The sequence below is a fragment of the Leptodactylus fuscus genome, chromosome 11, assembly GCF_031893055.1.
Source record: "Leptodactylus fuscus isolate aLepFus1 chromosome 11, aLepFus1.hap2, whole genome shotgun sequence".
NCBI classification, from domain to species: Eukaryota; Metazoa; Chordata; class Amphibia; order Anura; family Leptodactylidae; genus Leptodactylus; species Leptodactylus fuscus.
The window spans coordinates 46,667,547-46,694,243 of NC_134275.1; the positions used below are offsets into that span (position 1 = coordinate 46,667,547).

At 44.3% G+C, this 26,697-nt stretch overlaps 1 protein-coding gene across 5 annotated transcripts in view; it reads right to left on the minus strand.

The window, feature by feature from the left end:
• Positions 1-1,403: 1,403 nt before the first annotated feature.
• Positions 1,404-26,697, minus strand: part of LOC142184596 (uncharacterized) — a 39,457-nt gene continuing 14,163 nt past the window's right edge. For 4 of the 5 annotated variants that reach the window (XM_075259572.1, XM_075259569.1, XM_075259570.1 and 1 more), the window contains exons 6-17: positions 13,265-13,483; positions 10,286-10,363; positions 9,921-10,196; positions 9,202-9,420; positions 9,034-9,111; positions 7,893-8,159; positions 7,443-7,658; positions 4,804-4,881; positions 4,354-4,587; positions 3,939-4,157; positions 3,319-3,396; positions 1,404-2,637 (exon numbers count right to left, since the gene is read on the minus strand). In XM_075259572.1, coding sequence (XP_075115673.1) covers positions 2,477-2,637; positions 3,319-3,396; positions 3,939-4,157; positions 4,354-4,587; positions 4,804-4,881; positions 7,443-7,658; positions 7,893-8,159; positions 9,034-9,111; positions 9,202-9,420; positions 9,921-10,196; positions 10,286-10,363; positions 13,265-13,483 — 2,123 coding nt within the window. In that variant the 3' untranslated portion in view covers positions 1,404-2,476. The remainder of the gene's footprint in view (positions 2,638-3,318; positions 3,397-3,938; positions 4,158-4,353; positions 4,588-4,803; positions 4,882-7,442; positions 7,659-7,892; positions 8,160-9,033; positions 9,112-9,201; positions 9,421-9,920; positions 10,197-10,285; positions 10,364-13,264; positions 13,484-26,697) is intronic. The other variant, XM_075259573.1, reaches the window with a different exon arrangement.

The following is a 26,697-nucleotide window of genomic DNA, read 5'->3' on the forward strand; positions in this document are numbered from 1 at the left end:
TTGTCAGTTTTATTCTCTAATTATTCATGTAATTAAAGAATAATTTTGGATTATTTTTACTTGGCAATTTTTCTCTCAGCCTCAATCTTCACCCCCTTTATTTGTCTTTCACACAATTTATTTTTTGCCTTCGGCTGAGTTCACACGGAGTATTTTGGACTGGAATTTGACGCGGAAGCCGCCTCAGGTTTCGGTCTAAAATATGGGTTAGTCGCGACTGCGATCCGGATTAGGCCCAAATGAATGGGCCTAGTCAGGAGTGTCTTCAGGCCGATTTGTGAGATGCAATCCGTCTGAAGAATGAGCATGTCCATTCTTTTTTCCGGGAGACGTTTGTTCCAGCTCCCGGAAAAAAAACCAACCAGCTCCCATTGAAATCAATGAGAGGCATCTTTTTGGTCAGGATTTTGAGGCGGATACGGCCTCAAAATCCTGACCAAAGTACCCCTTGTTGCTACTTTCTTGTTTTAGTACTTTAAATGCTTCCTTTGTAACCCTCATTGTGCTCCTTATTGTTTTATTTGGCCATATTGGTTTTCTATGATTTCTGTCCCGCTTACTCCCATTAGTTATGTGTATTTTAGGGGTCCTATTAAGAATGCTTTTAAAAATGTCCCATTTTGTTTGGGTTCCAATTACTTTGTCCCAGTTTATACTGCTAAGCTCCTCTCTTAGATGGTTAACATTGGCCTTCCTGAAGTTTAGTGTTTTTGTAGCTCCTCTATTGAACATTTTAACGTGTACAAGAAAACTTATGTTATGGTCACTATTCCCTACCCTGTTTCCCCGAAAATAAGACACTCTTATAATTAATTATCTAACGAAATATATGACCTTTCTTATTTTCGGGGGATGTCTTATGCATCGGCTGGAGCGGGGAACAATCGGCAGTCATGCTGATGCTTCCTTAGCGGAGCGCCGGCATGACTGCTGGTTGTATGTGATCCAGAAGGTGAAGGGGGGGGGGGGGGGTCTTATTTTCGGGGAAACAGGGTAGATGTCCCCCAACCTACACTTTTGACAATGTGTCAGGTTCATTTGTTACAATTAGGTCTAGCTGTGCCTCGCCTCTTGTTGGGTTCTGCAGTAGTTGTGATAGGTCTTTTATTACTGACAAGAACTTGTTCCCTTTGCTGGATCTGCAGGTTTCTGCCTCCCAGTTGATATCAGGGTAGCTGAAATTCCCCATAACAATGACTTTCTTATGCTTTGCGGCCTCATCTATTTGTTTTCTTAGTACATACTTCCGCTTCTTCCATTATATTTAGAGATTTATAACAAACCTCTATCAGTATTTTATTATTCTTTGTTCCTCCCTTAATTTGCACCCATAAGGACTCCATTTTTTTTTCAAGTTTTGACAATAACCAAAAACATATCTGATAAAAAAAAAACAAAACAGGTGAAACAAAAATATTTTAATAGAAAAACAAGAACTTAGAATCGGTAGTAACAAAGTAAGACTTGAGTATTAGTGGTAAGATAAAAACATTCTCTGTACCTCGTCCAGATAGTGGTATGAGCGCCAAAAATGTAAAAAAAAAAAAAATTATGAATATTTGTCAAAAATTTTTTCTGATTCTTCCATGGGGATGGTTAAACACCAAGAGCACTTTGTAGGGTATATAGTATAGTGGCAGACCCAGGGACCCTGTGGGTGCGAGCCTTGCTTGGTCCTATCTCCTCAGCCAATGGTTGGCCAGACCTGAGCTGCTATCCCCGTCCTAGAGGAACTGCATGGCTAGAAAACAAGGGGATGAGGGACCAATTCAAAGTCTGTCCTGTGTGATAAAACCAGAGCTCCTTCTCTATTTGTATACTTCAACTTTGGCTGGTGTAAATCAAAGGTTGCTGCCCCCTGTCCAATGGAAGCATGTACAAGAATACATCTCCATTTCAATATACGTGGGGCCCAAGAATATAACACATTGCAGTGCCATAAGGACTTGCCAATAAAATTGGGCCAAAAAACTGCGGCTATGACGGCTTCAAAAAAAGATCACAACCTTTGGCAGCGCCCTCTGTAGTCGTCCAAGTGCATTGCTAGGTATAGATCGCATGCCCTACATTTCCTTCATAATGCAAACTATGTACACATCAAGTGTCACAAAAATTAAAGTAGAAAACCCACTGGGGCAACAGCTCTCAAAAGGGAGGAGCCTATCCAAATCTGGTTCAACTTATTGCATCTAGTGTAGGGATGGCAAATACTCTATAAGCAGACTGCAGACCTTGGATGGGCGGTATGTGCAACCTGTGGCGAGAATTCTACAATTTTATTAAAATCAAATTTACACAATTCTTCTGCTTAGTAAACATGTCCTTCATCTGTTATATATGTGAATTTCTTGAATTTTACGTAGAATTATATGGGTAAGAATCCCAGACAGTTGTAGTACCGAGCCCTAGCACTAGAAGGAGCTCTGAATCATTCACATGTTGGTGAGTGCTTGACGTTAGGGGTGATAGTATCACATCACTTCTTCTTAGGCAGGACGTTGTCCTCAAAGTATCCTTTGTTGGCGATGTTACCAGCTGGGTCGTAGAAGCCGACGGCAATGTACATTCCTTTATTGTCTGTGCTCAGTCCAAACCCTGCCTGGTTAGACCCTTTCCAGATCATCTGGGTGAAGTTACCTGGAGGATAAGAAAATGGGTAATATAAGGAGGGGTCATAAAAACATGGCTGCTACTTTCTAGAAACAGCGCCACTATTGTCAACAGGTGATGTCGGGTACTGCAGTTTGGCTACATTGAGGTGAATATCACATGAGAACCAGTTTTATATAATTAATAAATTAGGGCCCAGGACAACACACATGGTAGATATTTACTTTTTCCCCACATTTTTGTACCCCAATACCACCACAGAATGCCTAAAAATACTTAAGGGGATATCATCACTCCATAGGGAGAGACCACTATATAGGTGTGTGGAGTCTTATTAAGCCATGAGCGCTCCACTGCAAAGGAACATGGGAAGAATATGCAAATGTCTCCCATGATGTAATTAGGATGCCAGTGCCTCAAGTATGCACACCAATAGAGGGTGCTGACTGAGAATGTGCAAGTCTGTCTTCCATGATGTAATTAGGAAGACAGAGTCTCAGTCAAGCAACAAACAGTGACTAAATAACCACCATACAGTGTCCATATAATATTACAATATACTCCACTGTCCTGTTATTCCTTGGACCATCCCTTGGGGATTCTGCAAGGAAGTTCAGGGAAGTGGCCATGACAACCCGCGTCTTTCTTTAGGTGTGACTGCAGAGTTATATTACAAGCATAGTTTAAGGGAAAGTGGGATCCACTCACCTGATCCGCTCTGGAATCCAGGGGTGCTGAAGTTGTACTTTGTAATCTCATTGTACCAAGATTCTGCCACTTCCTTCCCTGTGATTGGAGAACATTTGATGATGTCATGATGATGATGTTGAGATATAATAACTTCATACAATGGTGGAAAGGGTTAAAACAATATCTGTGGCCCATGTTCTTCAAAAGTGCCATGAGGTCAGCAAACTTATACACTTAAATGTAATCTAGTAGGACCTTAGAAGAAACTGTTCCTTTCCTTTTAAGATGTTTTAGGCCCTACTTAGCTATGGGATCACTGCACAAAAACCTAGGCTGCCCATGTCTCCTGACTGTCCATAAATGTCATATTATGACAACCAATAGACTAAAAGCTCTCTCTTATCATCGGGACTCATGTGATAGCAGTGGGCGGAGTTATCCTTCCACTGGTGGTCACTGATAAACTGAAACTACATTCTGCTCAGTGAAGCAGCAGCAGATTCCCCTCCAAATATCTCCTACATCATTCACTCCAAGTACGTAAGTCTTAGAGATATGGACAACTAAGGTTAACTGTACCCAAAACTGAAATTGCCATTTTGGTGGAGTTACCCTTTAAATCTGACTTGGTTACATACCAGAAGGCAGACTGGTGTCTGTGCCCCAGCGGTACCAGAGGTTCTCCCCATGTTCAGTAGAGCTGTTCTGTAGCGCGCGGACCCCCACTAAGTGATCTGACCATTTTTGGGCTTCCTGGGTCAGTGACGTGCTGAGCTGCAAGGCTCCTGATCCGTGCATGCGTCTGTACTTGTTGTGCTCATTTAGGAGATCTTTCCGGAATGATTTGAGGTCTTTATCTAGAAATATAAAAGTAGTAAGATTTGTGAGTACCCCTCTAAATATGAGGACTGTGAGGTTGTCACAGCCCCGCCCCCTCTTGCTAATATCTGATAATACATCAGCAGTTGAGGTCTTACTGATGCCGAATTAAAGGAATTATACTATAAGTGCACTGTTAGGTCTCGTGTCAGTCTGACGGCCTCAGAATCACACCTGGAATAGCAATAATGCCATTGGGAGCCGAATCCTTCACAAAACCATCTTCATCGTCGTCATCATCTGTAATTTTGGAGCCACGGGGTAGGACGTTACGGCCATAAAATCCAGGGTTGGTGATGTTACCACATGGGTGGTACTGAGCTACAACAATGAACATTCCCTTTCCACTGGATGCGACGCCAACTCCAACCTCCTTGGACGCCTTCCATACCATCTGGGTGAAATGTCCTGCAAAAAACGGAGAAAAGATGTAAATATGTGAATGAGGCAGAAATGCATAAACCTTGTGTTATTCTCCAGCCCCTCAGCCCACCGGGTAATAGGTATTTCAGTTTTGCTCAGAACCAGAGTTCTAAGCATAACTGTATTTCTGATCCTGACCAGCAGATGGCAGTGTTATAAAACTACAGTAAATAATCATTGGCAATGCTGCTGCTCAGATACCTGTATCCGGCTGGTGTCCTGCCTTGGAGAAATTGTAGTTCTTCTCTTCTTTGTACCAGCTATCAGCAACTTCCTGCCCTGTAAAAATACGAAGAATAAGAAGAATTAAAAATCCAAAAATAAATTTCAAAACCGCAACTCAAGTCAAGACCACCAGATGGCAGACCAGGCCATTACATAAATGTTACCTCTATACAGTAGTATGAAATGAAGCAAAAGCAACAAACATTAAAATAACAAAATTAATGAAACCCACAATAACTAAACACAGCAAAAAACTGCAATTCTGCTGATGGCCACCAAATGGCAGACTAGAACAAAATAATACAATAACTATAATAAATAATAATAATAAAACAAACGTGATAAATAAAACGAAAAAAAAAAATCTGCAATTCCTCTGATAGCCACCTGATGGCAGACTAAGGCTAAGTTCACAGAGTTTTTTGGTCAGGGTTTTGGCAGAAATCCGCCTCCAAACCCTGAACCAAAAAACGCCTCACCATTCAAAGTATACAAAACGCTTCTGAGTCTTTTCCGCTAGCGTTTTTTTTTTTCCGCTAGCGGCAAAAAAGAAGCGATATGTTCATTCTTTTTTGAAGCCTGAGCGTTTTCCAGCTCACGGCTTCAATTCAAGTCAATGTGAGGCGGATTTTCCTGCTCACGTTTTTTGGTCAGAAACCTGAAGCGGAACGCTGATCAGGAAATGCCAAACGGTTTTTTAAAATATCATTCATGACCACATCCCAAACTCCTCAAAAAACGCTTCAAATGGCAATAAACGCCTCAGGAAACTCCTCACGCATTGTCCGGTCCGGTTCTGACAATGCCAAAACCCTGACCAAAAAATTCTGTGTGACCTTACCCTAAAAATAACAAAACTGCAGTTCTAGTGATGTCCACCTGATGGCAGACCAAAACCAGCTTTTGGTTTAGATCTTGTGTGTCAGGCTGGGTTCACATCTGTGTCTGGTGTCCGTCCACTTGCAAACCCTTTAAGGGGGTGTTCAAACTTGCGCCGCTGTCCGCCAAAATTCCAGAAAAAATACCTTGGGGACAGCTTGCCGACGGTCAGTTTAAAAACTAATTCATTTCAATGGGTTTTTAAAGCAAACGTCCGGTGTCCTTATGTAGCTTCTCTGCCATGAAACCTTTTTTTTTTGAATGGACACAAAGTTGGATATGCAGGACCTTGTGTCCGTGCAAAAAAAAAAAAAAAAACGTTTCATGGTGAAGCAGCTGCATATGGACAATGGGGGTTTGCTTAAAGAGGACCTTTCACCATATCCGGGCACATGCAGTGTTATATACTGCTGGAAAGCTGACAGTGCGCTGAATTCAGCGCACTGTCGGCTTTCCCGATCTGTGCCCGGTGTGAAGAGCTTACGGCCCGGTACCGTAGCTCTTCTATGGTCAGAAGGGCATTTCTGACCATTAGCCAGAGACGTCCTTCTGCCTTGCGGTGCCTATCGCGCTGTGCTGTGGAGCCGGGAGGAACGCCCCCTCCCTCTGCTCACAGCGCTCGTCCATAGACCAGCATTATCAGGAGAAGGAGGGGGCGTTGTGAACACTGGTATGGAGACAAAGTCCTGCAAGTTCTACTTTTCTCTCCGCACAAAAAAGCGGAAACCAGACGGTAATGGCACAAACTGATACATGCGGATTACTTTTAAAATCCATTGAAAACAATGGATTTTAATCCAGATAGTTCAAAATCAGTTTTTGAAGGTTTCTGAGATATATATATATGCGAAAAAGCAACAAACACAATAACTAAAATGATAAAACAAAAAGATGCAATAGCTAAAAATCAGAAGCCTGCAATTCTTTTTTTTTTTTTCCTTTTTTGGTAGAGTTGGAACGGACCTCAAGGGCCATCGGGTCCAACCCCCTGCGAGTGCAGGTTTTCCTAAATCATCCCAGCTATATGTTTATCCAGATTCCGCTTGAAGATTTCCATTGATGGAGCGCCCACCACCTCCCGTGGCAGCCTATTCCACTCTCTCACTACCCTCACTGTCAGAAAGTTTTTCCTAATGTCTAATCTGTATCTCTTTCCCTTTAGTTTCATCCCATTGCTTCTTGTACTTCCTTGTGCTAATGAGAATAGGGTAGATCCCTCTGCACTGTGACTACCTTTCAGATATTTGTAGACTGCTATTAAATCTCCCCTCAGCCTTCTCTTCTGCAAACTAAACAATCCCAGTTCTTTTAGCCGCTCCTCATAGGACATGGTTTGCAGACCTTCCACCATTTTGGTTGCTTGGTTGGCTAATTCTACTGATGACCACCTGATGGCAGAGCAGAACCAGCATCAGCATTAATGTAACTATCTGTATAAGTGTTCCTATTATATATGTATAGTATAAAGATGTAAAATTGACAAACAAGAATAAAAAAATAAAAAAAAACTAAGCAAAGAACTGCAATTCCACTGATGACCACCAGAGGGCAGACGCAGATTATTGTATAGTCCAGTGATATCACATTCTAATCGCCTGACTGGTCATCTGAAGTGTTAAATATTTTCCCAAGTGCATATCTAAAGCACCACCGCTTAGTATGTGCTAAATGGACCATGCTTGTCACAAGTAGACTTCCCCTCTAAGGAGGGATTTTCCAACCGTCCTTCTACTGACCTGTCACAGTAATGGACGGACTTCCGGTTTTAGCCCAAATATTCTCTCCGCAGGAGGTGTCACTGTGCTTCAGAGTCTTTAAGGTTAAGAGATGTTCCGCCCACTTCTGGGCATCTTGGCTAATCCGAGTGTTCAGCTGAAGGGGTTTGGCTCCATGTTGTGATCGGTAAGCATTGTTGGCCTTCAGGAATTCCTGTGCAAATGTCCTTTGGTCCACTGGAAAAGGAAATAGAGTAAGTTACAAGATGAGGGGCAACTGGGCAATGTACCCAACTTGGACCCTGCTCTAGTTGCAAGGGCTGTGACCAACAGGACCTTCAGAACTGGAGGACTACCCAGAGAACAACAGACCCCCAAGGGCAACCACATATTCCTCTGGTCACCATAACATCAGTGATGATCTGGAATGTTTGACAAACTCTTCAATACACAGAAGTCTGAAGAAGTTACCGGTAGAAGATGATGATGAAGAATCTCCACCACGGGAAGGAAAATAAGTGGTGGTGGTGGTAAATGTCGTCCCTCGGTCACCAGGACTTGTTGTTGACTCCGTCACTGGGGTTCCTTTGGGCAGAACGTTCTTCTGGAAGTACCCAGGATTGGTAATATTTCCAGCCGGACTGTACTGCGCAACTGCTATCACCATCCCTTTACCATCCACAGCCTTGGCAATGCCAACTTCTCTAGAGTCCTTCCAGACTACCTGCGTAAAGTGACCTGGAATGGAGAACGTAAAAACTCATCAAGAGAAGGGTCATCAAGACCAGGGAAAGGTTCATGTTCTAGGTCCACGTATAGCCACTGGTGGGCGTTCAGGGTAATAGACCAGTAATAGAACAGCACAGGGACCTGATGTATGAAAAACTAACTGTCCTCTGTCAATGGTGAGTGCAGCTCTGGAGCATAATTCAGGATATAACTCAGGATCAGTACAGGATAAGTAATGTAATGTATGTACACAGTGACTGTACCAGCAGAATAGTGAGTGCAGCTCTGGAGTAGAATACAGGATGTAACTCAGGATCAGTACAGCATAAGTAATGTAATGTATGTACACAGTGACTGCACCAGCAGAATAGTGAGTGCAGCTCTGGAGTAGAATACAGGATAATAAACTGCCTTTCATTCTCAGATTAGTGACATATTCAGGGCTTCTCTCAAGACAATATTGACATTACACAATGAGCCCATCAGCTTTCATGTCAGTACAAAGTGTTATAATTTATTGCATTCATGATCAGTATGTTTGAAGGGCTATTGAGGATATTGGTCACAAGTATGAAGCGTGTACAGATGAGAACGGTGCAGCACGTGCGGTCACCATCTAGAACTGCTATACCTGCCATGGGCTAGAGGGGGCGCAGAGTAAGGAGCTGGTGCCTGAGGGTCCCCAAAGACCCTTTTGCCATATAAGACAACACATGGTAAATTGGGTTCCTGCTATAGGTTTTTGTTCAAATTCCACTCGCGCTGTCTGCAGATTATTGCACCTCTGACATAACTTGTCGTTGTGGGATAATTATAGTCCCATATATTACACTGGGGTCCCACATACCAAGCTGGACAGCTCAGAAGGGATCTCTATCCTCACCTGTGTTAGACTGGAAGCCAGGTTTGCTGAAGTTGTAGTCCTTTATTTCGTTGTACCAAGTATCCACCACTTCGGAGCCTAAAGTACAAAACAATCGGCATAAGGAAGAAGGGACAATAAGTTAAAAATATTCAAATACAAGTGGCGAGTTTGGTGGTGAATCCTTACCAGACGCATCCCTCATGCTTGAGTTCCACTTGTACCACAGGTTCTCTCCATGGTTGGTGTTGCTGTGCTGTAGTGCATTGATGGACAGTAGGTGGTCAGCCCATTTCTGACTAGATTCACACAGCTCCCGGGACAGTTGTAGAGGAGGTGCCCCATGCATCCGACGATACTTATTGTGAGTGTCCAAAGCTTCTTGTTCAAAAGTGCCAAGTTTCACTGCTGAAAAATATAATAATATGCAATGATCATGAGATTCCACCCAGTACTCCACCTTGGTCCGATACAGCTTAGATACCAGCGTGTGTATCCTGTAATATAAAGCCTCGTGATACCATAGACCTTTGAGACCATGGTGGTTGACTCCTAGACCAGACCAAGCCAACCTCCTTCTTGAAGAAGCAAAACCTAAAACCAGATTGAGGCTAAAGCTCCGACTTGGAAGAAGGTAGGCTTGTTGTGTTCTAGTGGCCAACTACCATGTTATGAGAAAGCCCAACTCATAAGAACATACAATAAGGCTTAAAAAAATTTAAGAGAAAAGAAGTAGGTGACCAAGATGGATGGAAGCAACCAATAAATCATCAACCACTGGGAAGTCTAAGGACCCAACAGAAGATGGGACATTTTAGAAAAAACATGTTTGCGTGGTCCATAAATGAGATCATGAATAGCCTTGCTGTATTATAATGAGCAATGTTTTTCTTATCTGGTCTTCTTACCTTGCCGGCCAAATACTGTTGTTGGCTTTCGATCACTTGTTTTCTCAGGTTCTGATGACTTGTTGCCACTTGGTTTCCATCGTGAACCTGATCCATCACTATCCGATACGGTTAGAGTTGTACCTGAGGGAAGCACGTTCCTCTCGAAATAGCCAGGATTGGTGATGTTACCTGCCGGGTTGTACTGTCCGACCACAAAGAAAAGACCATTACCGTCTGTAGCTATACCAACGCCAACTTCTTTAGAGTCTTTCCAGACAACTTGGGTGAAGTGACCTTAATTACAGAAGACAATAGATGACTAAGTAAAGAGAACATCAAATGTATGTTGTCCAAAAACATTCTGGTCTGAATACTGATATTACCTGTGTTACTGCGGAATCCCGGCCTTGCAAAATCGTAGTTCTTTATTTCATCGTACCATGAGTCAACTGGCTCCTCACCTGTAGCATGAGAAAGACAAGATTTTAGTTCCAAGATTAAGAAGGAGTATTGAAAATACATTGAAGGAAGGATTAAGGACCATGAAATTATCTACAAAAGGTCTCCAAAAAAGTTCCCTCCCAGTCAGACATTGAGGACTTCATGTTCTGTTAGTAGACTTTTTATTAATGGGAATGATTGGGAAACACTAAGCTGACCATACACATAAGAGCAAAGACGGGTGACCCCACTTATTTTGGATGGGGCAGATCCTTACATGTATTGGGGTGTGCAGACTCTCCACGAAGGTTAAAGGGCTTGGTCACTTTCAGAACAATATTGACAAACAAATGTACAATAAAAAGATATACAATTTTCCAATATACTTTCTGTATCAATTCCTCACGGTTTTCTAGATCTCTGCTTGTCATTCATTGTTACTTCTAGAGGATAAAACTCTGACCTTGGTCATGTGATTTACGGTCCATGGTCATGTGATGAGCACACACTCTCCCTAATGTGTATGATTATCCCCTGACGGTGGAGAAACAGGTCAAGGATGAAGGGGGCCACAGAATCAAGGGCTGAGGTAATGGTGGTATTATAGAAGGCAGCAGCGGTATCTGTGTCTTGGAGTGAGGATATGTCAGCAAGTGGTAGGAGAGAGTCTGAGAGGGTGCAGGTGTCAAGGCGGTTGAGGTTCCTGCGGGGGCGTGTTGGTTTAGAGCAGAGGTTCTCAAACTTATTTTGTCTACCGCCCACTTCGAGAATTAATTATTTTCTAGCGCCCCCCCAAATTTTTTTAGCGGCTAAATTCACTTGTTTTCATAATATCGTCGAATGACATGACTCGCTGTGACATGATGGCGCGTGCGCTTTTATATGAGGCAGCGGGCGGGCCTAGTACTTTCGAGAATGGACTAGAAACTTCTCGCTTCGCATTGGAGCTTACCGCCATCTATGGTACAGTTTGACAACTTTTGGACAGGAAATAGTTACTGTCTAGTCCCCTAGATGGCGTTACATGAGGAAACGCGCGTTAAGCGTAAAGGAGCGGTAAAGTTTGTGTTAAAAGCAAAAAAACAATTTTAAAGGGGTAGCCTCATGAAGCTTGATCTGCCTTCTAAGCTGCCTAAAAATCTTCTTTCTTCCTGTTTGCTTGCGTCAATTAGCCCCGCCCCCAAATTAATGTGTAGCTCCACCCACCACATAGCATGATCCTATGGGATGACTGAAGGGCCTGTGATGTCATCAAAAGGTCCTGTAGACTTGGATTTACCTTGTACGGAGTTTCCTAAAGGACCTGGCTCCTCTGCCCACTAGCAGCCTGCTCTATATAATAAAGCTTTATCCTAGTGAACAGAGAGACCAGGTCCTTTAGCCCAGTAGGATTTAGACTGCTTCATATAAGAAAGCAGCACTTATTCCACCCCCCCCCCCCTATCTCACAGCAGGGAGCTAGGTGATGTGTATGTGATGTGTATGTGTGGTGCAGACACAGGCTGGCTCTGTACACTCAGCCCCCCCCCCCTCTCTCCCCCCACACAGCAGGGAGCTACGTCATGTGGCTCCCTCAGCAATGAGCAGGGGGCCAGGTGCTAGTGTCCAGAATGAAGTGAATAAAGTAAGATAGTGGACAAACAAAGCAGTTTTGCTGAAGCAGTGTATTTAGGAAAAGTCTTAAATCCACATTAACAAGCAATATAGATAGGATCATTGTTATACCACCCCTTTAAATTAGCCATCGCCCCCCTAAACCGCTTCAACGCCCCCCAATCTTCTCTGTGCCCTTTACTGCCCCCCTATAGGCCTCCAGCGCCCACAAGGGGGCGTTATCGCCCACTTTGAGAAAGACTGGTTTAGAGGTTGGGGTGTCTAATGGAGAGAAGAGGGCAGAGAATGTCAGCAGGTTGTGGTCAGATGGAGCGTGGATGGAGAGTTAGAGAGGCTGCATATGGAGCAGAGGCGGGTGAATATGAGGTCTAGCGTGTGCCCCTTTATGTATGGTTATAGATTATATTATAATCTATCTATAATATATAATATAATCCATATTTTACAAGCTTTATAATCCTGTCCACGCCTCTTATTCCGCACCGATCGGTTATACAATATAACAACTATCGGCACAGGTTCGTACATGTTTGGGGATGGGGCTGTCAGGGTTATTATGCAGCAGAGCTGACATTGTGCGCACACTAAGCCTTATAATCTAAACTAATACCTGTAGTATAATACTGTGCTCAGTCAGCAAGTAACACTGTACATTACATAACACACCCAGGGATAACACACCCATTTTTTTCAATTGCAGTGATTGCTCTTAAGGTTTGAAATGAAATACAACAGGGGGAGACATAGAGCAGAGGACAAAGCTAGAATGTAGAATGTGTGCCTCCTCCTGAGGAATGAGGAGTGTGGAAATAGTATATAATAAAGCTATATAGTAAACCTGGTTTATAAAACACATTACCATGTGATTTAGGAATATTTCCTGCAGCTGTCATACCAATCACAGCTGTGACTGGACACCCCCTTTAATTCCAAAAACAAGTGGGCAGAAGTATGTTGTCTTAGAGGGAGTTGGACTAGGAATGTGCCCAGGATTGTGGGGGTGGAGCATGACACAAGGACCCGACCCCCCCCCCCCCCCCCCTCAGCACCTGAACTTAGTATTACACACAGTGGAGTTACTGGGGAAGTGCTCTGCTCCTCTGCAGCGCTACCTCAGGACAAACAAGGTATTACCTGATGTCCACTGAATAAAAATAGATCATCCAGTTGTCCTGTGCCCACCCAAGTGGAAGGTACTTTTATCGCTAAAACCTTTTTACATCCCCTTAAAGAGCAATAGTCCCATTTTTTGATGGGTTGTGGGCAATACTTGAGGTGCCATATAACTCAGTATGTGCAGGCGTTACCTGGAAGCTCTCTGGTGCTGGAGCTGTATTTGTAGTACAGGTTCTCTCCATGGTCTGTCCCGCTGTGTTTGAGGGTCCGGATGGACAGTAGGTGGTCTGCCCATGCCTGTGCTGAGCGGCAGAGCTCCCGGTTGAGCTGGAGTGGTGGGGCGCCATGTTTCTTCCTGTATATGTTATGGGCAGCCACAAAGTCTCTCTCAAACTGGTTTCCTTCTACACCTAAAAGAAACAGATGTTGTGTGAGTCACGGCCATCATCTGATTTATGGACATACTAATATCCTGTACCATCCCTGGAATATCCACACGGACACAGAAGATATTTGTGTGATCTTGGGTCCTCGGGTCATTGGGATGTTATATGACTTGCAGAGGCAGGAGAGGTTCACAGTGCTGACGGGTAATTTAGCAGATCTCAATCTCAATAGCCTCACTCTGGCTGTAAGGCATCTGGCTACAGCAGAAGCTCTCCCTCACTGCATTTCTCCAGTAAGAAACCAGACATTAAAGGGGTATTCCCATCACGCTTGTTTACCAACAGGCATGGTGTGTGCTCTCTTCACCTCCTGTTTTTTTCAGCACAATGGTGGGCAGGGTTTCACTTGCTCTGCTATCTGCTATGTTTGCTGTCAGTAATGAGGGATTGGTTGTAAATGAATTACCACAGTATGAAGCTAATGTAGAGGATGATGTAGCAGAGCTGGATTTGAGTCAGTTTGTAATACATACAGAGGTACTGGACTCCCTATCTCAGCCCTTATCAGCCAAATTCAATTAAACCAACTGATAAGTGGAAGAGCAGGAGATAAGAGTTCAGAAATCCTGGAGCTCTCACCTGCCCCCCTCCCCTATCTGCTTGTCATGGGTGGGGATGCACGATGTGATGTCACCTTCGGGCACGCCTGCCTCTTCTGTCTTCTTGTAGCAACGTCCTCTGGTTCCGTGTCTTCTTCCGGCTTCTTCTCTTCAAATCCCGCGCCTGCGTAGTAGCGCTTCCCTCAAGAGCGCTACTGCGCAGGCTCACTCGCCATTTTACTTAATGGCAGTTCGCGAGTGAGCCTGCGCAGTAGCGCTCTTGAGGGAAGCGCTACTACACAGGTGTGGGATTTGAAGAGAAAAAGCCGTAAGAAGACACGGAACCAGAGGGCGTTGCTACAAGAAGACAGAAGAGGCAAGCAAGCCCGAAGCTGACGTCGCACCGTGCATCCCCGCCCATGGTGCATGTTCGGTAAGATTAGCATATATGTTTTAATGCTTTTATTTAAAAACAGGACTGGGATTTAATATAACACTTACGGTGCCTGAATAGCCTTTTTAAAGGCTATACACGCATATGTGGGGCTCTATTAGCATAATTTTGCTGATAGAGCCCCTTTAAAGGCTATTCAGGCATATGTTTATCTAAAATAGCGAAAATCCAGTGATAGAGCCTCTTTAATATGTACATTTATGATTAAGTTTGAAATACCCATTATAAGAAATCTTAGCAAATCTTAAAGGACCTCCTTCATCTCAAGCACCTCGGTCTGTCGCTAAGGCTCTTGGCTTCAGCAGGAGCCCTCCGTCAATGCTCTATCTGCACTAAGAACCCGGGCACACCTAGCCCCACCCAGTAATTAGGCCACACCCATTAACAGTAGGGATCAGGGGGCTATATACTCACATAAATTTCAGTAAAATACTATGTCATTGATACCTATTATAAGAGAAGCAGATCCAAATGGAACCCCCTGACCGTCATCTGAAGAAGCCTTCTCTGTAAGGCACATGGCTGCAGCAGGAGCCCATCTCCAGAACAAAAAGAAACTAGGTATACCTAGCTCCACCCATTAATGAAGACCACCCTTTAAACAGTAGGTATCAGGAATATATTAAAATGTTATGTTGGTGATACTCATTATTATAAATCTTAGCAGATCCTAAAGGAACCACCTCCATCTCAAGAATCTCTTTGGCTGTTATGTACCCTACTGCAGCAGGCGCTCTCCCCTTATTTCTGCAGTAGGAAACTTGGTACGCCTTGCTCCACCCATTAATAAAGCCCTGTCTATTTAGCAATAGGGATCAGTAGGCCTTATTTTAGCGATCCCTATTATAGGAAACTTAGCAGAATCTAATGGGAACCCCACAAGCGCCATCTCTAGAACCTGTCTTTGGCTGTAAGGCACCTGTTCCTAGCATGAGCCCTATGCCACTGTTATTTTTACAGTAAGAAACTGGACACGCCTACCTCCACCCATTAATAAAGCCCTTCCCTTTTAATAGTAGGGATCAGTAGAGTATAAACATGTGCATTAATTTTAGAAAGAAGTATTGACTACTGTTATAGAAATCTTAGCACATAACCACAGTAATCTCCCCATATTCTATAAAACCTCTCTCTGGCTGTAAGGCACCTGGCCGCAGCAGAAGCTCTCCGCCATGGCTCTTCTGCAATAAGAAACCAGATATACCTAGCTCCACCCTTTAATGAAGCCCCACCCCTGGAATCATAGCAAGGGTGGAAATAGTTAGTTAAGTTCTCCCCAAGAAAATCCAATCGACTGACAAACAGTACTCCTTAAAGGGATTGTTCATATTGGATCACACTTTGCAGATTGTCCTTTGACCCCTGCAGAGGGTCCTCTACATTGAGCTGGTATCCTATTGAAATCAATGGACAGCCATTACTTAAAATGAGAAGAATGGAGAAGAAATTTTGGGGGCCAAAAAAGTAGCCCTATAAACTTAAGTCTGGCTACACATGTAGACATTTTAGCATCTTCATTACAGTTACAGCACAGACACCCAATATAAGGTTATTACATTACATTCCAGTATCTATTCTGGGATCCAGCAGTCCCTTGTGGGGGAGCAGACGGGGCCCACACCCTGCAGACATTACATATGCAGAACATTACAGTCAGATTTGGGCTTTCCTCAAGACGGCCCACGTCATTCCTATCAGCACAGTCATGGGTTATGGATGAATCACGACATTGTACTGTAAGGAATCTCATAGTGCAGGTCCAGGAGGGTTCCATATGGATGGGCCTCCCCCCTCCCCAGACATACAGCCCTTACTGGGAGGACAAATGGGATGCACTGGAAGGAGGGGGCGCTGTATACTCCCAGGTCGTGAAGTTCATCCTAGGAGTAGGATGTGTCGTTTGCAGACTGAACCTAAGAAAGCTGGATAGCAATACCCAAAAGGAGCTACAGGAGAACAGAGCCAAATGGAGCATTCCTATAATAATCCTGCAGGGTATAAGGGGTTAATCGGCTCCTCTAATTGTATTGATACACCCATGTGCTCTTTGTTCTGACTTGAATGTACAGTACTTTGAGCTGTTATTTGCCTTTCATGCTGCAGGATTTTGGCGTGACGCAGAAGCCGGGACTTCACATGACCCCCTCACAGGTCACAGCAAATGATGGGTCATGTCATACAGTATAGGGTGCGGCACAGAAACCTGAACATGTCTTCCTCTATATGAGTTCTGCTCTGGAGAAAAATCACTACATACTGTATGTTCAGATAGATAACACCACTGTTACAGTCTAGATACTGGTATGGGATATGGAGATATTTAGGGGTCTTGTCTGTGTCTGTATATAGAGGTCTGGTCTGAGGTCTGTATATATTTAGGGCTCTGCTCTGGGCCCGGGATATATTTAGGGCTCTAGTCTGGGCTCTGTATAAATTTAGGGTGCTGGTCTGAGCTCTGTATACATTTAGGGTCTGGTCTGTATACATTTGGGGCTCTAGTCTGGGCTCTGTATACATTTAGGGCTCTGGTCTGGGCTCTGTATACATTTAGGGCTCTGGTCTGTTTATACAGTATATTTAGGGCTCTGGTCTGGGCTCTGTATACATTTAGGGCTCTGGTCTAGATTCTGTATATATTTAGGGCTCTGGTCTGGGTTCTGTATATATTTTAGGGCTCTGGTCTGGGTTCTGTATATATTTAGGGCTCTGGTTTGGGCTCTGTATACATTTAGGGCTCTGGTCTAGATTCTGTATATATTTAGGGCTCTGGTCTGGGTTCTGTATATATTTTAGGGCTCTGGTCTGGGTTCTGTATATATTTAGGGCTCTGGTTTGGGCTCTGTATACATTTAGGGCTCTGGTCTAGATTCTGTATATATTTAGGGCTCTGGTCTGGGTTCTGTATATATTTTAGGGCTCTGGTCTGGGTTCCGTATATATTTAGGGCTCTGGTCTGGGTTCTGTATATATTTAGGGCTCTGGTCTGGGTTCTGTATATATTTTAGGGCTCTGGTCTGGGCTCTGTATATATTTAGGGCTCTGGTCTAGGTTCTGTATATATTTAGGGCTCTCGTCTGGAGTCTATACATTTACGGTCTGGCCTGAGATCTATATATAGGGGTCTGGTCTGGGCTCTGTATACATTTAGGAGTCTGGTCTGGGCTGTGCTTATAGGGGTCTGATCTGAGGTCTGTATTAGTTTAGCAGTCCGTTCCAGTCTCTGCACCAGTTTACGGTATCTGGTCATTTTTGGGCATCATGATGGAGGTCATTCAGTTAGGGGAGGGTCCTACTGTATATCATCGGGTAAACATTTTGCATATCACTTGACATTTCACTTCTTCAATCCTTGCTCTTGTCACTAACTTAAAGGTGGCAAATACGTATGGAAATCTCTCTTGTGCAGCCTCAGCCTTCAGACCTATAACTTTCAATAAGATCCTTTTAAGGACACCTCCCCCTCCCCCATCAGTCCTTTTATCGCCCTATATATATACTGCAACTGTATAGCATTCTGTACACTATTAGGCAACCTTCAACCCAGACCGCTGTGTCACAGGCAGGAGGAAGCTGACTTCTCTCACACAGGGCGGTCTAATAATGTGTCATCTCCTGTTGTCCAAACAACACAGCGCCCCTGAGCCTGAACATAAGGCGTATTGTATGACAAAAAGATCCCATAGGCATTGTCCCACAGGTTGTACATGGCATATACATCTATATTATGATGCAGATTCCCATTTGCTACCTACTCTGACCCTCGCATCATTCTGCCAGTGAATGTGTCAGACATCACTGCAATTCTGGAATTCTATTCATTAATTAGAATGATCCAGATAAGCGGTCTTTATGGCCTAGCAGTCCATGTAATGATGGAGAATGCATCTAGAGCTGCCAGTAAGCTACAGTGTAAACACACAAGACTTTGCCAATGAGAAATCCTCGCTCAACACAGTAAAATAACCGCACAACCAGTTTGTCGGCATCTGCAACACCAAACACTTTCCTCTGCGGTTGCCAAGCCAAATCATCGGCATCTCCTTGTTTATAACTGAGCGCTCCAAGACGTCATTCGGGGCGGCTGCGGCTGGACGTGGCCACAGATTAGTCCCATGGACAATTTTTGGGCAGGGGTGCAGGCCATAGTGGTGGAGGGAGGGGGGGGACATATCATAATGGAGTCCCCTACCTACATACATTATTACCAGAGAATCCTCCTGCTCAATTGATAAATGTTCTTTCCCTCTAGCGCCCCCTGCAGGAAAAGTAGAGTATTACAATCTGTCCATGTTCAACCAGAGCTCTCAGGAGTCACATGGACATACTAGTTTTGTGACCTACACTGAAGCATTACTTGAAATTCCTGGGCTCCAATGCAAAATCTGGAACCCCCACACACATAACTGGTCTCCTCATATGGATAAGAGCACCTTAGACTCAATTTGCAATCTGAGCCCCCCCATAGCTATGTCTCTATATCACGCTTGTTCTAAAACAGCGCCTCCCCCGTGTACAGGATGTGTGTGTCAGTGTAATTCTGCACCATTCATTGCAATAGAGCTAAGCTGCAGTACCACACATAACCTGTAGACAGGGGTGGTGCTGTTTTTGGAAGAAAGCAACCATGTTATTCAAAATCTTGACATCCCATTTAAGATACAGGCATGCTGGGAGTTGTAGTATTCAACTGTAGGGGAGCCAAAGGTTGGAAATCACTGCCATAGACCAACATTGGATTGAGATGGTGTGTGGTGGTGAACCACAAGTCCCAGCATGCAGCCATGTAGAGCTCCAGATTGTCCTAGCAAGCACAGCTGTGTTATCTCTCCTGGGCTGTAATAATATTTATAATAGATCCTTCCTCTTGTAGTCTGCGCCGCAGCCACACATCATCCACCGCTGGAACCAGACATGGCCACCACAGCCAAAGAGGACTCATAAAACTGTGATCCCTACAACGTTACTTATGTAAATGAGTCAGGACTTTAGCATGAAACTCCAGGAGGAAGGATAAAGATCTTGAAGGAACCAGAGAGTCTCCTCCTGCCAGAGATTCCCTTTTATAGCATTCTGGAACCATATCTAAAAGGCTTAACCCATTCAGTACCAGACAGCAACCATCCACCTTAGATGGATGCTATAACCTCTAGCGTCCAGATGGTCTGAGAATGTGAAATACTAATACACTAGAACTGCATAAACTATTGTGCAGCCTCCAGAGCTGAAATCCATCGGGATCACCTGTTAGTGTCTCCACAGACCTTGTTCTAGGAAGCAGAATAGTGAGCGCACCTCTGGAGTATAATACAGGATATAGCTCAGGATCAGTAATGTAATATATATATATATATATATATATATATATATATATATATATATATATATATACATACACACACACACACGAGTGCAGCTCTGGAGTATAATACAGGATATAACTCAGAATCAGTACAGGATAAGTAATGTATGTACACAGTGACTGCACCAGCAGAATAGTGAGTGCAGATCTGGAGTACAATAAACTTCTTATGTAGATGTTAAAATTGTGATAAAGTAACAATAACCTTGTCTTAATAATGAAATGGGAGAGGGGGAAGTTGTTTACTAATTAAATTGATGCATATATTTCCCTTATGTCTCCAGAGTCTCTGCACTGTCATGCAGGATCACACAGGACTACATGGATATGACAGGACAATATGATGACTCCTGCGCTGTTCACACCAGGTAGATTCCTCTATGTGTCGGGGATACAATGAGGTATTTGCTGTATCAATAATCTTTGCTATTTTATTGCAGTTCTAAGGTCTTAGATTGCTACTTAAATGACATTGTTGCTACAATGTTGCAAAACTTAACCCACAGATGTGGGCTGGGCTTCTGCTGCTTGCAGGCCTCTAACAGGAGATGTTACTGCCCCCAGTGTGAACTTTTTAGGAAACAATCCCCTTTAACTGGCTTTACTGAGGTCACTCACTTATGACCCCTTCCCTCTTGTTCTTTGGAATTAACCCCTTAGAGGGGTTTTCCCACCATAGACCTATGGCATAGTTACTGCACAACATAGTCATTGGGGGTCCACACCTCACTTGCCCCGTTTCCCTCTAGGAAGTTGTTGGGGGTCTCCACTGCTAGTTTATGGTGTGAGCCCCCCATGATAATCATCATTGCTCTGATACTCTGCAACCTTTACAGTAAACATACCCTATGACAAGGAGACTGGACCCTCCAACGTTACAATCTAAAGCTTTGCCTTGCACCCTTTAAGTCAGTAATCACACATGCAATTTCTGATGCAGCTTTATGGTCAGAAAGACCGAAGAGCATAAAGGAGTGGCTGATACTTTTTCTCCATTCCTGTACTTGTTTGTAAAAACTCCCTGTGTGACTGCAGCCCTAAGGCGATGCTTGGTGTGTACTCACCCCTGGGTCTGCGGCGTGAGAAGCAGCCTCCCATCTCCTCCTAGTCCCCGGGTCGGCCTCCTGCAGCCGCTGCTTCCAGGACAAGGGCTGAGTCACATTACTTGGCTGTGGGCTCCTGCAGACTGAGAGCCGGGCTTGTTTGGAGAGGATAAAAGATTGAGCTGTGGATGCTGAGACTCAGGAGGAGGGGAAGGAACTCTGAAACTAGAGCCCTGACAGCTGCACCAACAGCCCCTCCTGCAGGACACAACATCTGGAGGGGGAAACCATTTGTGTGCCAGGGCTACTGCCTGGTGGCCTGCCCTTCGCCCATGCAAACCTCTCCTGTGTGGGTTAGGACTTGTAGAGTTAAAGGGCCACAACACCTATCGTCCCGGACAACAGCGTTATAAGAGGAGCTGCTGATATCAGTCACACACATATGGATGGAAATGTCTCAGCAATCTATCATCATGGAACACCACAACCTGAAACGGCGGATAAGAGGGAGCAATAGAGTGTATTCAAGTGCACAATAACAGAGGACCTTTCACCACCACGAACTCAAGTGTTTTTCATCCATTAATAGTCACCCCGCCACTGATTCTGGAGCAGTTGGGATTTTTTTCTCCAGTCCACACAGGTCCCGAGAAATCAGTACTGTTAGTTTTGGTGCCTGATATGCTAACTAGACTTCCCTATGTCAAGTGGGTGGTGTCAGGCAGGAGCAGACAAGGGGGCGTGACTCTTAGCTGTGACACTGGCTAGATCTGATTGGATTTCTCGATCACACCTCCTTGCCTGTTCCTGCATGACACCACCCACTTGACATTAAGGAGTCTAGTATTCCTCTCACACCCCCTTGCGTGCTCCTACCTGGCACCACCCACTAGACATTAGGGAGTCTAGTTAGCGTATTAAGCACCAAAACTAACTGCACTGACCGCTCAGGAATGGTGGGGGCTAGAGAAAAATTCCAACTGTGCCAGAATCACTTAGCACTTATTAAAGAATTAATTCAAGTTGGTGGAGGTGGTAAAAAGGTCCTCTTTAAGGGAGATGGAGCCATATTTTTGTGCAGTGTCCATTTAATTAGGCAGTTATATTATTGTATAAAGTGAGAGGTCCCTTTTAAGGTCCATGATCATGATCTTATATTGTGCTCATACATAGGCAGAAGGCAAGATAGGGGTATGAAAGTCAATGGGGCAGTCCAGACCCCACTAAACTTTAGTAAGCAATGGAGCTCAACATTTAAGAGTTGTCAGCCACTTCCCAATCCTTTGACAGTAATAACCATTCATAGTTGGCTAGAAAGGATGTTACTGTGCACAGAAATATCACCAGCCGTAGCTTAGGACCCCATGGCGGTCTCTCTCCTCCTGGAGCCAGTGTCAATCAAACCAGTAAAAATTCCAATTCGCCAGGGGCCACACTAAATAGTATTATAATAGTTATACTTATAATGCAACGGTGCAAGGAATAGGCCCATTCTTGTAGCAGACTCACATATGTGCAAACTCAGCTACAGAGGATCTACTTGATCCTGATTACAGACAGTAAACAGATCACACAATCTACATACCTGGCAGACATCAAGGACCTGCAGGGACAGGGGCAACTCCTGGGGCCGCCTAGTTCAGTAATCTAATCTCAAAGTGAAAGAAAAACTAGCAAAGCCAGGTGCTCAATAAACAGCAGCTGCTTATACAGTAACATAATCAGTCATCACATGGTGTCGGTACTATATGTATATAGGGTTAAATCAAATTAAAAAACTTCCTGCTTGTATTTTTAGCTTTAACAAAAATTGCATCTACCAGCTGCAATACCACCGTTCACCACTTTAAGTGACAAAAAATGTCCATAGACTCCTATGCAACAGCGCGCCCAGTTCCTATCTACCTAGGAAACTGGTAAATGTACTACAATCACTTCTGACCCCCCTTACAAAAAAAACCAACCACAGATTATGCTCATTTTAGGCTAAAATTGTTACAATTGTGTTACCTTTACTATAATGTAGCATAGTCCTGGTTATTGTCTGATTGTTTAGTGCAAGAATTGACACCAGTGACGCCCCCCTCCCCATGACGCCCCCTCCCCTTGCTCCCCATGGTATCATGCAGCCTCAGGGCACCAATTCTGTAATCCTGGGCAATTATTTCAAGTGTGTCTATTTAACCCTTGCTAGATTAGTATCTTCAGAGAGGCTTGCTCTAGCTAAGTGCCCCCTTCCCATTTACCACAACTCTGGAGCATCCTGCTTTAGGTTTCTCATAGAAGAAAAAACAGTGCCCGCTACCTTTATGGAGGGGGGGAACCTTCCTTTGGCTTAGGCACCCCCAAAACTGACCCTCTAAATAACCCCTTGTAATAGGTGTATATCTGTACAGTCCAATCAGATTGTCCAATACAGTATAATATAAAATCCTACCACAGGTCCCTGCTGCATTGTATAGGAGACCCCTATTGTCTGGCCTATTCAATGAGGGAATCCTCCATAAAGGGTGTCATGTAGTTCTGCATTGTCTGTAGTAATCCAGGCCCGCTGCTTGTGTGTATCTCATGAATGGGGCCTGCAGCAGGGGATTCTGGGTAGTCATTGTGATTCGGTGTGGGAATCCATAGCCAGGCTCCATGCATTTTAATTTGGTCTGACTATTCACGTTGACCCCCCCTAACCCTCATGAATCTGCAGACAAGAAGCAGTTTGTGTTTTATGCTCCCTTAACAGGTCAAAAGCAGCTTGGTATATACATGTAGCTCTGTAGGGGGCAGCAAAACTCTGTAACATCACTCTTATAGCTCTACAGGGGGGGAGAAAAAGTCAGTAACATCACCGCTAAGTCATTTTTGTAATTGGGGAGGGGGTACATTACGTGACCTTAAATCACAGATGAGTACAATATCCCTTTAAATCAGAGCACAAATTAAATGGGGTTGTTTACCCAGGACTGCCTAAATTCTGGACACCCCTCTCTCTAGAGGAGGACCTACCAGGGATCAGGTGATCAACAAATTCCCCAAGTGCTCAGGTCTGATGGGTGGGAGGAAGCTGTGAATGTCTGATCATTTCTCCTGCAGTGGCCACTGCTGGACAAAGGTTGTATAACTGGGGCTTCAGTTCAATTAGCGTATTACTCAGTGTACTGAGTCCTCCAGAGTAAGAGCTAATCTAAGACATGTCACACTATCAAAATGTTCATTGAATTTACTTAAAGGGGCGTTGAGGCCCTGACTCCATTTATTGTGCTGTGAATTGTGATCTATTGCTATCTGGTATCAGCCCCCTCCCAAGTGATCAGGTCTGATGGGAAGGAGGAAGCTGCTCCTTTCTCCTGCAGTGCACGGAGTCCGCTATAGCAGGAGCCACTATAATACAGATGGGCTCAGGATGTCCATTATAGGAAATATGGACAAGGGAAGACTTAAAAGAGTTGCCCATGATTGGAAAAATATGGCTGCTGTCATCTGGTATTTCAGATATAGGAAACAAGTAGTGAAACTGCACCCAGAAAGACGTGACATACCACATACCAAAGGGCACACGTTGTCCCACTATCAAAATGGTCATTAACCTTACTTAAAGGGTGCTGAGTCCAAAAATTTGGCCAGTCACCATTCACTATGTTGTGACTTGTAATCTATGACTCTGTTATCAGACTTCTCCAAAGTGATCAGGTCTGAGGTGCAGGGGAAAGATGTGGGCGGCTGCTCGTTCCTCCAGCAGTGGCCACTACAGGAGAAATGTGGAATTACATGTACTTGTACTTCAGTCATATGATTAATAGTATTACATGGTTCCTTGAGTCCTCCAGTGCTGGAGTTACTCTAATACAGAGGGGATCCCTTCTTTATCACATATAGACAAGAAGTCACCTAAAGGGGTTATTCAAAATGGAAAAATCAGGACCACTTCTGTCCATAGATTGTGCCTAGTATTGAAGCTATGGGAAATGTGTTCATTCAACTTACTTACGTTGAGTCCAAAAACTGTCCTGTCTGCTCTCACTATATAGTGGAATGGTGTCTATTGCTCTCTGCTATCAGCCATTTCAGCTGACTGTAGAGTTCTTCAATGGTATGAGTACCAGGAGGTCCAGAACATTCCCAGCAGTGCTCAATCTTTTAGTGGCTAGAAGTCGCAGCGGAAGCATCCTCAGGGGGGCACAAACCTTACAGAGTCAGAGCTATCGAGCGGGGGCCACACAGTGGCTCAGTGGATAGTACTGCAGCCTTGCAGCTCTGCAGTCCTTGGTTCAAATCATGCCAAGGGCAAAAAACCATCTGCAAGGAGTTTGTATGTTCTCCCCGTGTTTGCATAGATTTCCATCCCATACTCCAAAAAAAGACATACTGATAGGCAGCGCCGCACCTCCCATGAGGCGACCTGAAGCAACCGCCTCAGGCGGCGCTATGCCAGGGCCCCGGGGAGGGCGGCATTTTTCCTCCTAAGCCAGTCCAGGACAAGCTGTCCTGGACTGGCTTAGCGTCACCGCGCGGTGGATTGGGGAGGCCGCTGGAGCAGCGCTGCTCCAGCGGCCTCCCCTCACGCTCAGGCAGAGAGCAGGTCCTCTCCGTGCCTGCTCTCTGCCTGCTAACGCCACTCCGCCACGCCCCCTTTGCGTCGCCACACCCCCTTCACTCCGCCCCTCCTTCCGGGGGGAGGGGGGCGGCTTTCTGTCGTCCGCCTCGGGCGGCAAAACAGGCAGGTTCACCCCTGCTGATAGGGGAAAAAAAGTACATTATGAGCCCTATGTGGGGCTCATAATCTACATTAAAAAAGTCAGAACTATCGGCTCAGCATATAGGGTGCCATTACATAATTTTACACATAAAGTTTGCAGTCTTTTCGCGGGCGCAGTTATTACGAGCAGAGAGAGCACGAAGTATGTGAACCTTGGCGAGAAAATTCATCAGAGCTGAGAAAACACGTTGTGCCTGTGAAACGTGCGCTCACACTCCGGATATATATATTGACAGCAGGCCAGAGGAGAGGCAAAAAATATTACATCAAAGGCACTGCCAATAGAAAATATCCGGAATATTCTGCCTGCTATCAGTGTCACATGGAACATAAGAGAAAGGATAAGCTGCACAGATGACTCTTCTTACCCAATAGATCATGTAGAAGGCGCTGTCATAGTAATCTGAACATTGGCACTATTATATCAGCACTTTGTGGTGGGGTTCTGCTTCACTAGCTGTGTGCGGCACTGTTACCAGTGTATTAGTACTTTTATATCAGCACTATGTAGCAGGAGTTTTTCTTTAGAAGGTATGTGGAGCACTATTGTATCAGCACTATGTGGCAGGGTTCTACAGTACATTACTAACTAGGTGTGCCATTATTATAACGGTACTATATGTGTGGCACTATTAAATCAGCACTTTATCAGCACTATGTGGCAGGATTTTTCTTTACTAGATATGTCATGCATCAGCTCTATGTGGTGGGGTTTTACATTACTAGTTATGTGTGGCATTATTATATTGGTACTATTATATCAGCACTATATGGCAGAGGTTCTTCTTTACTAGTTATGTGTGGCACTATTCCATTAGCCCTATGTGGCAGGGGCTCTTCTTTATTAGATATGTGTATAATATCAGCACTATGTGGCAGAGGTTCTTACTTATTAGCTATGTGCAGTGCTATTATATCAGCACTACGTGGCGTTGGTTCCTCTTTACTAGCTGTGTATGGTTTTATTATACTGATACTTTTATATTGACCTCTATGATACTTTGTATTGTTTCACTATATGTACCCTATAGTG